The 14,418-nt window shown below is 37.1% G+C and overlaps 1 protein-coding gene across 4 annotated transcripts in view; it reads right to left on the reverse strand.

Annotated features, from left to right (window-relative positions):
* SMAP1 (small ArfGAP 1) overlaps positions 1 to 14,418 on the reverse strand; it is an 88,871-nt gene that overhangs the window by 52,559 nt on the left and 21,894 nt on the right. For all 4 annotated transcript variants that reach the window (XM_015620636.3, XM_033512986.1, XM_015620639.3 and 1 more), the window contains exons 2-4: positions 11,667 to 11,800; positions 10,944 to 11,029; positions 7,863 to 7,938 (exon numbers count right to left, since the gene is read on the reverse strand). In XM_015620636.3, the coding sequence (XP_015476122.1) occupies positions 7,863 to 7,938; positions 10,944 to 11,029; positions 11,667 to 11,800 (296 nt within the window). The remainder of the gene's footprint in view (positions 1 to 7,862; positions 7,939 to 10,943; positions 11,030 to 11,666; positions 11,801 to 14,418) is intronic.

The raw sequence follows: 14,418 nt of genomic DNA on the forward strand, positions 1-14,418 counted from the left end.
TTGGCATTTTTTAGAGGTCTGTTTCTGAAATACAGAAAGGAGGATAAGAATACTAATGTACTATTAACAACACCTATGAATTTTTGGAAGTTCTTAAGGCTAACTGGCAAGGCATTTTTAAAATTACTAAAGTGTTTCCCTGTGCTGGGTTTGGTTGGTGTAGAGCTGATTTTTTTTACAGTGGCTAGTACAGGGGTGTGTTTTGGATTTGTGCTGAATGCAGGGTTGATTAATTATAGAGATGTTTTTGTAATTGCTGGGCAGGACTTACACAGAGCCATGGCCTTTTCTGCTTTTCGCACTGCCAGCCGTGTGAGGAAGTTGGGGCTGCATAGGAGGTTGGGAAGAGACAAAGCCTGGACAGGTGACCCAAACTGACCTAAGGGATATTCCATATCAAATGACATCATGCTCAGTATATAAAGTGTGGGGAAGAAGGAGGAAGGTGGAGATTTAGAGTAATGCCATTTGTTTTCCTGAGTCACCATTACACGAGATGGCTGAACACCTGTCTGCCCGTGGGAAGCAGTGAATTAATTCCCTGTTTTGCTTTGCTCGTGTGCATGGCTTTTGTTTTCCCTATTAAGCTGTCTTTATCTCAACACACAAGTTTTCTGGCTTTTACCCTTTTAAATTCTCTTCCCAATCCTGCTGGTGACAGAGTGAGTGAGCAGTTGCAAAGCACTTGGCTGCTGACTGGGGTGAAACCACAACACTCCCCAATTCCATGCTGTAACACTGGACACCCATTAGACAGATTCAGAGTCCTATGTTTCACAGAACAGAGCAGTGGCTGGCTATGAAAGAAGCCAGTACTGCTCTTCTGTCAATATTGTGACCACACTCCGCACTCCTCCATCTCTTCAGAGTTACCATCCTAATTACAGGAACAGATGAAGCTTATGCATAAGGCAGTTGTAGTTCTGAATATGTGCAGAGCTACAGACATATGTAACATTTACACCAAACAGAGAGACAATTATACACTGTTCTGGGAAATAGAGATGTATTTTATAGACTTGAGAACAATTTCTTTTCCCCCAGCTCTAGCCCAGAACATCCACACCTAGTGTTGCCCACCTTTTTTTAGATTATTCATCTTCTTTCGATAATCACCTCTGTGAGTTATTACAGACAGTCACCATGGCTTAGTTAAATGTTGGCACTGGATGCGTTCAATCTCTTCCTGAATTGCCCTCCATTTCTCCTGTCCTGCCTAAACAGTGTTTTCTGCATTTGTTCCAGGGAAAATTCTCTTTAGTGAGAATTTCCCTGTACTTCAGAACAATACCTTCTTTTCCCTTAAGTGGCTTGCTCTGCTGCATGCAAGATGATTTACATTTCCATGATCCATGTTAAATTGGCAAGGTAGTCACTAGAGATTTCATCTTTGGCAAAGTTTTGTTTACTTGGACATTGCAACTTGTAGCTATGTAGTCCAGCTGTGTGAAGTATTTCTTGAAGTATTTATGGAATTGGGGAAAACAAGAATCTGCATGTGGGAGCTACTGGGAATGCAGCTGGCTTACTGAAAATCCAGTCTGGTTTCTCCAATGCCTTAATTTATTCCACTGCTTGGAAAAGTGCTGCTGCTGAAGGGCTGTCACTTGTGACACTGATACTGGCACAAACAATATTTAACCTCTTCAGTAATGAGACACACAGTGGGGCAGAGTACAGGTCTGAAAGGGTACAGACAGGAAGAATGGTCGCTGTACTATATAGGTGTACTGCCATTCAGAGCACCACTCACAGGATGGGCCATCAGGAATCACCTGACGTTCAAAGGAAAGGATCAAGGCTTGCATCCGGAGAGGAGTAACTCCATGCATCAGTATGGGTTCAGTATCTATTGGATGGAAAGCAGATTTGCAGAGAAGGACATGGAGGTCATGGCAGACAAGCTGGACACAAGCTTGCACCATGGCCAATTTTGGGCTCACAAGTACAAGAAAGACAAGGGCACACTGAGGCAAGTCCAGCAAAAGCACACTAAGATGATTAGAGGACTGGAGCACCTTTCAGACAAGGAAAGGCTCAGTCAGTTCAAATTGTTCTGTCTGGAGGAAAAAAAACTGAAGGGTGGGGAATAAGCAGGGAACAAAGACTAAGGGAGACAGACTGTTGCCTGTGACATCCTAAAACAGGACCAAGAGGTACTGAGCATAAATTGAAACACAGGAAACTCCACTGAAACATAAGAATAAATTTATTTCCTTCTTTTATCATGGAGATGGTTGAATACTGGAACAGGTTGCTCAGAAAGGTCATGGGGTCTGGAGCCCTGGAGGCATTCAAAACTCAATTGTACGTGAGATTTAACAACCTGTTCTAGATGACCCTTATTTGGAGCAGGATGATGTCCAAGAGTTGCTTCCAACCCTAGCTATTCTGCAAATCTATGATTTAATCCATTCTAACAAAAGGATTTGAAAATCATTTACCCTCCTTTCCCTATCCCTGCTTTCAAGTCACAATTCTTATAGGGTATTTCAGTGCTCCCCATTGATCCCTATCTTGAGTAGCATATTTTAAAAACACTTGCTATCACTTAATTCCAAAGCTTTTCATAGACCACAAAAAATCCCCAGTTGATTTACTGCACTTTTGGGACAGGTAACTGGTAACCACTCCCTCCACAATAACTATTGTATGCCTCTGAATCCTAGCTACTATAAACTGAAATGTTCACAGGCCCTTTCATACCCCAATTTGTACATCTTAAGATGCCTAACACATTTTAGTGCAGTAAGTGTATTACAGATTTATTCTCCTTTAATATAACTTTCTGAAAAGTGTGCCATCACAATCTCCAAATGCACATGACATTTTAGCCAGTTGCCTAAGTTCATTCTTCGTAAATTATACACAATGTCTTAGGAAAACATGAAAAATGCAGACCCGTAATTCTTTTTCTTCAGTGAACTTAAGAGTTACATGAAACTTGTGCTCCATACATAATTCACACCCTTTCTTAAACACAGAAACTTCACTTCCTAGTCTCTAAACATTGCCAAGATGTGATAACATATTCTCACTTCATGCAGTGGAGTAGATTGTAACAGTTCATAATTTTTGAAAGTATTTGAAATCTACTTCAGCAGAATCATCACCCACCCTGAATAAGGCAATTCCTATATGAATTCTCTTACATATTTATTTTTATTAAAAGCTGAAGAGATTTTTTTATGATGAGACATAGCTAATCTTTATCCTCACTCTCGTGAGTGACCTTACTGCTTCTCCCCATTACTTCAATGGCATAAGGGTCATTGTATTAGATAAAAAATAAACAATAGTTGAAGAAAGATTGTCTTTTTACAGGTTTTATTTTACATGAAAGAGGAGGTGCTAATTTTTGTTTTTTAATTGGGTAAGTATAACTGCTTCAAGCTTGATCTCCTGAATATCTGTGCAACTTTAGTAAACTTTTAACTTTGCAGCATGTAGATAGGGTCAAATTCAATTAAGGTCGTGAACCAGAAAAAACTACTTCAGTCCTGTGTCTCAGGGAGTAACCCCATCAGTTCTTACTGCATATTCTAGAACAGTATATTTGAGATAGATTTTACTCTTTCTGGAAGCTTAGTTCTAAAAATCACACATTTCTCCTTTATTTATTGATAAACTGTAATCATCTACTTCAAAGCTGAAGTCCTCTAGGCCAGTAATTTTGGAAGATTCTTACTAACTCCACAAAACCTAACAAGAAGGATTTGCCACTTCTCTTGGCCACTAGATCATGAGCCTCATTATCAACTGTTCCTCCACAAAACCAGTTGCATAGCTCTGGTAAGTATTTAGGACTCAATACAGAGATAGTCAAGATGACTACTCAGTTCAGATATTTTCATAAAACCCCACACTCCAGAGCATTTCTCCATTGCTCATATTTTCCTCATTTATATTTACGGCAACCGTTCTGAAAAAGTCCATCAAGTCATTATTTAAGCATACAAGTTCAGATTCCTGGGGAAAGGTGTTTGTATAATTGTATACTGCACTCTTTCAAGAGTGTTCCAAGATGCAATAAACTAAAGGAGCATCAGCAATTTAATGAGAGTCCAGAGCAAACAAAAGGTTGAACAATGTTCAGGACTAAGATGGCTGTAGACTAAACTGTTGTGCACACTATACCTTTTAGCTCTAGGATTGCAGTGTACAAAAAAACCCTATGACAAATATAAAAGGATTTGCATATGCTTGAAAGTGATGATCAAATACAATTTTGAAGCAGATTAATATTCCCAGTTTCATGCCTGTACTACCTGAAGGACAGTTTTACCATCCAAAATCACCTCTTGCTACTTGACCTATAGTAACTGTCTGTTGTTAACTACAGAAGCAATGCAAGCTCCCACTCTTTTTTAGAAGGTTTCAAAAATAAATGAAGTCAAACAGACAGCATATTGCACAGAAGACTGTTCCTGTTACTGTATCTTAGGTGCACCATTTATCAAGATGCCCTAATTGTTTCACTGCTATGTGATGATTGATTTATTGGATTCTAAGCTATACTTTACATCATTCACATCTTACGTATGCCTAAAAATCCAGAATGAGGTCTGGCAGAAAATTAATTCTAGGACAACAGTATTATGCTGAAGATATTTAAAATATGTTTACTTGCTAACAGCTATTGCTGCTCCTAATCTGATTACTTAAAGAACAAAACCAGTTCTTTCCAATAAACAATACAACACCACATGTGTTATTCACAGGACAAACATGCATACATTATTCCAGGGTTTCAGCCCCTCAAGTTTTTCCATAAATTAGCCACAAGACTGCACTGAGTCTAAGAAAAGGAGAGAAATATTTACTGATAACACACTTAAAACTGATGAGTAAATTGTACCACACATTTAGTCCTGAACAGTGATACAGAACAAGCATCTCACATTTTTCCAAAAATGATGGATCAGAAAACTTAGAGGTAGTATGCATTCTAGTAGATTTAAAAGATTTTTAAAGTCAAGTTGCTTTAAGCCAGCATTAAATTCTAATGTACATTTGACTTCTACTTAAATGCATTATTCTATTTAAAATGTAATTAGCCAATAAAATAACAGATGGTTTTTTTTGCCCACAACTTTATCCTTCATCACTTTTCAGTGAACCATGACAAAAAAAAATTTTCATATTTGCATATTTTAGTCTGCATGTTTGATGGCACTACTGGCCTCTGCACAAGCTAATTTTGTAATTATACTGTGCAACTCTAAAAATCAAACTTAGTAATACAACAGTCTTTTTAGAAAACAAAAGATCTTCTATGCTTAAGAACAATCAGGTAAAAGATTTGCAACAAAAGACATTTGTAACTCATTGTAACAAATGAATCCTGACAGTCAAAAACTGAACCTTGACATTTACTCCTGGGCTTCAACACACAGAATACATTTAGAGAGATGTACAGGTAGACAAACTTGAAAAGCTTATGAATCCACCAAAATCACATTAAGAGAAATATTGCACAGCATGTTTTAAAATAAGCTAATCAAAGCACCTTTTATGCTATGGGAAGCTTTCACCACAAGCAACTTGCAAAGGTAGATGAAATCTGGGAAAGTCCCTTAAATTTTCACATGCCACCTCAGTGAAATTACCACATAAAGTGACCCTTAGGCATTGCAACCCTTTTTCTGCTCCTCTGTATCACCTGCTTATACCTAGAGGGGATTCATTTTACCAAAAGACAGTATATGTATGCACCTCTAACTTAAATTAGTCCTAACCCAAGCTGAAGGCATTTCCATTTCAGAGGTGATAAAAAATGTGTGCTAAAGGTGTGCTAAAAAGCTCATGCTAGGAATACTAGTTTTGATTAAAAATAAGGTACAAAGTGCTCTTTGCAAAAGTAAGTATAAAGAAATTTTCCAGAAGAGCTTGTTATGGTATAGCATACTGACACCGCATAGGAACAGTTCACAAGAACTGTTTTCATTCACTATAATTCATCAAAGTGATGTACTAGCAAGTGCTTTGATGCTACCAAAACATTTGGTGGGAGCTGAAGGCTACAAGCAGGAAACTCCTCCTTTCTGCACAGTTCCCAGGGAGGAACTTCTTCCTTCTAAGCAGGGTAGAGAGGGAAGGTGGCTCAGATGTCATCAGGACTACAAAACAAAAGCTTTAAAAACTGTCACCAAGCCCCTGCACAGAGGCATGGAAACACGCACTCCTGTCTCATTCCATACTCCTCAAACTTCCCACAGACCCCCACATGCTGGAAGCATAGGGTAACCTCCCCTCTCTCTTCCCTGTCAACAGTAGCCAGAAGCAGAAATGCAGAGTACCAGACAAGCAGGATGGAGGTGACCACGTGAGCTGGGCCAGGGTCAGAGCCAGGGAGGATAACCAGCACAAGCATCAGACAAGGACTGTAGGTGCTGCACTAGTCCACCTCATTTACTATTGTGTACTTTCAGGATCTGCAATAACTGTGACTACAGATTGTCCACCTCAAACCTGATGCCTTGTGCTCTTGAACAAACACTGGTGACTCTGAACGTGCACAACTCATCTATTGCTAAAATACTGTATGATCAGATTTCATTCGCAGAAAGATTAGTCCATTTACACTAGTCAATGAAAGAAAGGGCTGAGTAGGAAGAAAGTGCTCAGCAGTACAGTGTATCTCTTCAGCTTGTCTGGATCCTATTCTTGCTGCTGTGACAGCTAAGTGACTCATCTTACTCTGCAATATGATAAAGCAAAATCTGATTACTCCTTCAAGTATATTGAGACAGGAGTGAACTGCTACATTAGACACCAAGGTTCTTTGTTCAGAAAGATTTTGAGTGTCTTTAGAACTCTTTTAAGAAGTATAATTTTAAACTCTCCTTCCTACTTTCAATTTTGGAATAAAAGTAAATAAGGGTAACCAGTTTGTAATTCAAACAGTTGTATTTTATATATAAAGAGAAGAAACCTTCCCCCATTTCAACAGTACTTAATGAAATACCCTTCTGTATTTCCCAGGTTTGCTTTTTTTTTACCCTTCTGAAATGAAACCATCATTCAAAGATCCATTTTCTTAAATAGGAAATGTAGCATAAACTCTCATGCTTTAGGCCTACACTTTCACTTGTCAAAGTTCACTGCCTATTATGGCAAAGTAGTAAAGCTACGTGTTAGGCCATACTTAAAAAAGCAGGTACAGAGCTGTGCATATTTAAGCATAAATACAACTATATAAAGAAAAATGTATGAACTAGATGATATAGCCCAGAAAAAGATGCCCCAAAAACCAACCAAACAAAACCTAACAAGACTCTGAACTTCAGTAAAGATTCAAATTCTCAGAACGCCTTTGCCAGAGAAGCACTCACCAACTTAGTGTAGTGAACACACAGCTACAGGGTGTAACAGCAGGCTCATTGCACTGCCTGTGTTTGCTACTAGTGCACCTCACCACAAGCATCAGTCTACAATTTAGCAGAAAAGGGCTGAAAACATGCCAGGATTTCTCATCAAGGTTTACAGAGAATGAGGGAAGACCATGCCACCAGAATTAGTAATCCTTTCTTACCCCTGGAACATGGAAAAAGGTAAATAAAAAAGACTCAAATGAAACTGTTAAAGAACTGCCCATGAGTGAAAAACACAATATAAAGGGTCATAAATAAGCTACCTGTTGGATCACAATGCTTTGCTGATGTAAATATAACAAACAATGCAGGTAAAATTTATGGAACCTAGGAAGAGTCTTCAAAAGACAGAGAAGAAAGCACTTAGCTCTGAATCAAATGGTTTTCAACTGTAAAAAAACATTTTAACATGCATAATGTTTGCTACATTTATCTTATATAGCTTTCAAAAAAGAAAAATGACAATTATTGGTTAAAATGTTTACTTACATTGAAGGCATTAGCTGCATTTTTATCATAATATTTCTTCTTTTCATACTTATCCCTGATGAAAAATTCCACAGCTCTGGAAGTAGCTAGTTTAAGGAAAATATGCATTCATATAAATAGTAACATCAACCTAAAAGCTCATTGGTTAACCAAATTAAAAAGCTACACCTGATTAATCTAATTTTGTATTTTTAAAACAGCAGGACAAATCACTCCACACAGAACAACCACTGCTACAGTGCCCAAAGTGAGCTTCTTAGTACTACACAAAATGGATCAGTTTAATCTCTGAAGAAAACAATATGAGACAGACAGTATAAATAACTCAGTGTTGCACAGTTAGAACATTTTCACCTGGTATTTAACATTTACATGGCCGTAGTATTGAAAATACTTAAATAATTGTACTTTTAAATAGTAAACAGTTGTAGTTTACCATCTTAACATGTGAAAAAATACTTTCTCTTCATAAAAAAGGTGAAATGTATGTACCTGTTCTCTGATTTGCACATTGTATAATTTATCAAATGCTGATCATTAACACTTCTCTGAGACCACTAAGTCCTGCTTGAGAGTCTGCTGTTAAAACAAGCATCCCTGTGGAAGGGGGGGAAAAAAGCCAAAACAACTAGTGGTAAAAAGATACTGAATCCAAGATGGAAATAGCAGCAAGCATATTGCTGTAGAAAACCAGAACTGACACTCAGTAGCTCAAATGCAAAAAGGAAAGCCAGTTGTTTTCCTCAATTATTCTCTCAGCTTCATAAAGCAGCTCATCCAAAGCGGTGTGAATACTTTAATTTTAGTAAAGCTGATTCTCTAGGATCTGAAGAATAAATTTTAACTACTTCACCCAGCAATGTGATTATCCATTCAAAAACTGGTATTGCAACGGTGGAAGCTCAGACTCACTGCCTTAAATTTCCAAAGCTATTTTTCCTCAATCGATTGAAAGATACTCTTAGCTTCACACCCAATGTCCTAAGATTAACACTGAATTCAGAGCACTCAGTCTCTTCATCCTGTGCATCAAATTATATTGTCAAAAATCATAGTTTCAAACTGTATGCAAGTGCCACCTGAAGACACTTTCATAAAAGTTACAAAAATCAGAACATTGCTTTCTACCTCCTTCCAAATACATATAAATTGTAAAGGGCATCTTGAGCACTTTGAAGGTACAACTATCTTAGTTCTAATAGCACAAAAAAATTATTCACTGGAAAAAACATTTTTCAACAGGAAACTAAAGCTGCCATACAAAAAAAAAAATCACAATGATTCAAAAAGTTAGCTTCTATGTTACAGCATCCCTGCCAAGTACAAGGGAAAGAAAAAAATGCTTAGAAAGGTCACTCTTGTGATTAAGAAGCAGAAATGAGGAGGGATCTTTAGCAGGAGATTTTGGGCAGATCTTAAACACACATTTCTCCTGTCCACTTTACTACTTTAAAACTAGAAGTATATTACAGTGGTATAGGAAGTTAAATACTATTACAGATAAACATATACAAAATTGATCATGACATGCAAAATATTTTCAACATTTATCCAAAAGCATGTTCAGAATATAATACAAGCAAAACACTGACAACATACTAAACTGATTTTATAGTAATACAATGGGCAAAGAAAAAAGGCAAAAAAACATCCATAACACAACAGCTTGTCATGAATGCCAAGTAGGTAAGCAGCTGCCAAAGTTATAGAAAAATCAGAAAATGTTGGAATTACCTCTTCAGGCAGTACAGTGTTAATAAAAAAAACACAGGCAATGAAATATATTCAGTTGACTAAGTCCACCAGTTAGAAACTAACAGCTATTCAAAAGGGTATGTAATTAATTCAAAGCATGCAGTGTGAAAAAAGTAATTATTTTGAAAGTCTAAAAATTAGACTTTTGGTCTGATCTGACAAGAAAAGCTTAAAGCATTATTACTTCTCCTGCAGTAGCTCCAGTGCATTTAAGTTAGATGCAAAAACAAAACATACGTCTTCAAGATCCATTTTTGAGTAAGTGTTAATCAAAATATTTTCATCATATGGCTAAAATAAAGTTCTAGAATATTACACCTGCAATACTATGGTGCTATCTGGTTCCATTTCTTTCTTATGAGGATATATGTTTAATTCAAAAGCTACTAGAATATAAAAAAAAGTATCTGTTTTGCTCAAGTACATTTTATAATGAGGAGTCTAACCCTTCAAAAAAAAAATCTTCTGTCATAACATATCAAGTGTAGTATCTAATAAACAAAAGAACCAGAATCACCTTTGTATATAGAAAATTTAGATCAAGTTACAACCAAGTCTGTTTATCAGCACCTGTAGCTGGGGAAAGACTCAGCTTACTTATGAGTAGGTGTTTAGGATCTCATTATAATTAAAGAATTACAGTAAAATCAGGTGAAGCAAATCCTACCTATGGAGTAACTTCACTAAATCAAGAAAAAAACTCAGATCTAAGTTAATGCTATTATATATTATCCTAGTGATTCAGTCAAGGTACTTAGTGAGAAAAGTTATTTATTGCCAGCAGACGGTTTTTCTTCCAGCCCTTCCCGTCCAGGTACACAGTGAAACTCACACACAAACACAACTGGTGGCCCTCAGAGTGCTTGGGTTTATTTATGTATTCCCATGTTAGTCACCTAGAGAAAGATGCTTACTCCATGCTTCACTGGAGTAAGATGCAATGGCTTATTTTACTTTACCATTCAGCTCATTATTTCTTGATCAAATGCCTCTAAACTTCAGATGGCAGTTACTCAAGATAAAGAAAATATTCAGGAGCTCTCCAGTATCAATAACTTCCTACATACAGGCAATTTATAAAGTCACCTCTTCTGAAAGCAAAAATAAATGGTGCTTGCTGAGTCTCATTATGAAGTAGATTTGCTATGACTGAAGCAATTTAAATCTTTGCTGAACTGTTCTCAACTTCCACTGTCAATTCTTATACAACAATCTCAATGAAATAAATAACATAAGCTGACAAATGTAGCAGTTCCTTGAAACAGTCATAACATCTCAATAGCATTAAAAGTAATTTCAATGTGAAAGCCAAAACAAAAAGGATACTGATCTGTTTGAGGTCTTCGGAAGTTCTCTGGCAGATTAGCTTCATAGAGTAGTCTCGCTTTAGTATTTCCCATTTCCTGCATGCACTAGGGAAAAGTGGTAGAAACCAGTTAACTCATATCCATTGATACTTTAAACTCTGAAATGGTCAGAAGCTACTGGAGTGCTTAAATGACATTACAAGTTTTTAACTTGGAGACCTCCCCATTGTCATATGTCTTGGGTGATATGACCACACCACAGGAGGGCTGCCTGCCCAGACGTGATGGACAAAGCTAGCAACATTGATGCTGTTTGCAGTGTAAATTAACCCATCCATGGAAAGACAAGCTTTGGTCTCTCAGGATGGCTCTACAGACCAGGAAGACAGCAATAAAATTTGCCTTATGGCAGGAAGAGGCTTCCGGAGCATACCTGGAAGAGTCAATGCTTGAGACAACAAAATAATACAACAGGCATCACACATATGTGAGTGTTACTGTCCTGCCCCTTACTAAAAAGGCTTACAACACTTTTTCTATAAAATTACCAAAAGTAGTTTTTGGAGTCCCTGAGGCAAGGTAGAATACCTCTAAAATGATACAGAAATGAGAGGTAAACCAACTTCTGAAGTGAATTTTATGAAATTAGGCTCACTACAGTAGACATATGATACATGAAAATCCTTTCAGAAGTACTCCTGACATCCTTTCCAAATTGGAAACATGTTTGAAGATATTTTACCTGTATTTGCTCTGGTGTCCATTGATCCAAGTTGACAGACTTGACCCTTGATATATGAACCCCAAGATTTCGATGTATTCCAGCACATCTGATGCAGATAAAAACACCAGTGTTCCAAGAAGCCCATCTTGGTCCTAAAAGGAATGGGGAAATAAAACATTTTAAATACATAAAATATTTTCAAAATTCCATATCCTGTGAGGATTTTCTCTGGCATAATTCTATACCAACAGCGTGAATGAACAGGCTTGCATAAAGGCTCACCTCTGCTTCTCCTAAATATCTATAAATTTAAACAATTTCCATTGTTAACATTTTTATTCAGATTTCTACTTCAAAGTAATGTCACAAAACATTAATTGGTCAGATGTGTCTAGAAAGTTGTATGTTGTGTACACTTCCCCACCTCCAAAACAACACAACAAACAAACTTTCTAAAGTTGGCTTACTAGCAACAAGATTTTTGCTTGCATCTTGAATAATCTTTATAGCTATGCCTCAGATGAAGCATCAACAGAAATCAGTAGAAGTTGCTCCTTTTTCCCCATTTAAAATCTTTTTAAGAGATGCATCTGTGCTTAATTTGAAATCAAATGCAGGGCAATCTTATATTAATGCAACAAATACCTCATATAGCACAGACTCTACAACAGTAGCATGCAAGCTCTTAGAAAGTGATTATACAAAGATTTGCAAAACCAATGGATAAAAATATCCATCTAAGAATGGTGGAAAACTGAGTATGTTCAGTATCCTTAATTTCTAAGCTATCATTCACAGCCAAATTGATTTTCTAACAGAATCAGGCTATTTATTAACCACCACTGTTTCTCAACTGTGCTGGTATGTTTGAGACAGAGTATGCTGGTCTGAATTATCACAGTGACACTTAGGATTTTTCACTTGAAGCTACTATTCATTCTCTAATGAAACACATTTATATAATTTTACTCCAGCCCTGTACATCACCACTGTTAAAAGTACTACTTTGAAGTCCATCTAGTTCTGAGCTCTAAGGAGTTCAAAGATTAAATAATTACCATCAAAAAGCAAGAAAACATACTGAAGAGTTGGAAAACATTTCAGGCAATTATTTTCTGCTTCTGTACCATACATGTGCACCTAGACAACTCCTGCAACTGCAGTTGCTTGCATTTCAGTATCAATATATTGTATGAACACTTTCCTGGGACCTATAAAAGAGCTTTATGCTTTCCTCCCCTGATCTTTAGCTTTGAATTGTTTGACAGTCTGCTGGTTTGACCCAGCAAACACCCACAGAGCTGCTCACCCACTCTCCTCTCCTACAGGACAGGGAGAAAAGAGCAGGAAGGTAAGAAGACTTACAGACTGAGATAACAGTTTTATTAAGTGAAGCAAAAGCGGGAAAAAAAAAGAAAATAAAGGATCTCTTCATTACTTCCCATGGTCAGGCAGCTGTCCAACCATTTCCTAGAAAGCTGCACTTCAGCACTTGCAACACTTCTTTTGGACACCACCCTATTACCAAGATTGTCCTTTCTTCCTTTCCTTGAGCATTTGTTGCTTTATCACATGGCATAGAATGGTCAATTAGAGTCAGCAGACATAGCAGCTGTGCCTCCTGCCCACCCACCACTCAGCCTTTAAACCCTGGGGAACGGAAGGAAAAAAGAAAAGCTCTGATAGTGTTCAAGCACTGCTCAAGCAATAGCCAAAACAAGGAAGCGGGAGAAATCCTTTCAGTTAGACTCCATTCTTTGGAACTGGTATTTGAGAATGCCAAGACACATTCACAGACCCCCATATTTGCTGCAAGAAGCATTACTCTTACTAGTGGAAATACTGGCAATATTTTGGTTAATTATCTTGCTTTTAATTTATCTTTTTCAATATTTCAAAAAGTCAGAGCACTTGATGCCCACTGTTTGGCCTTTAAGACCATAATCATTAAAATGACTGGCAGTTTTCAAGTACTACTATCATAAAATTAGATTTCAAGGGTCAAAAGATCTAGGAATTACTCACCAAAACGAACACATCTTTTCCCACATGACAATTTTATGTTACAGCTACTACTAGTCAGATAAGAATGGTCAGATTGTTTGTACTGTGTCTTAAATACTTCAACAACTAGCAACCTATTGACTCACCTTTTTATTTCCCTCTATAAAAAACTCACTCTTACACTTGGTAGATTTATATTACAGGAAGACCTCACTAAAAATTTATACCACTTTTAGTTTTAGTGCTCCAGGATAGAGTTTTGCAGGTCATTTGCCCCAACATATTAATCAAGTTTCAGCTGAAATAGTGCACCAGAAGAAACTTAATAAAAAAGCCTTCTTAGCCACTCCACTAAGGTAGATCAAGTACCTCAGTTTATGCAAAAGATTAATTTAGTCATGACAGTTCAGAAACAGGTAAGATAAAGTCTTGTGTACCCAACAGCTTCTTCAGTTTTTCCCCTGAAGTGTCCCATGTGTCTTTTAAAAACTGGAGCCAGTTTTGATCAGGTTACTACAGAGACAGAAGGTCTATATATAGGTCTATACTTAACGATAGTACCTGTATGCTGTCCAGGTTTTTATCCCTATAGGGTGTTTATACAACCATTATGAACTTTTTACTACAGATGAGTTTGTACAACAACACATCACATAAGTTTCATATTCTTCAGGTATTGTCTCATGAGATCCCAGATAGGCAAATTTTACATTAATGAAACAAGACTGGAAGGAGGATTTGACATGACTGAAGTCTAAAACTGAGA

Source organism: Parus major, chromosome 3 (assembly GCF_001522545.3).
Source record: "Parus major isolate Abel chromosome 3, Parus_major1.1, whole genome shotgun sequence".
Taxonomy (NCBI): domain Eukaryota; kingdom Metazoa; phylum Chordata; class Aves; order Passeriformes; family Paridae; genus Parus; species Parus major.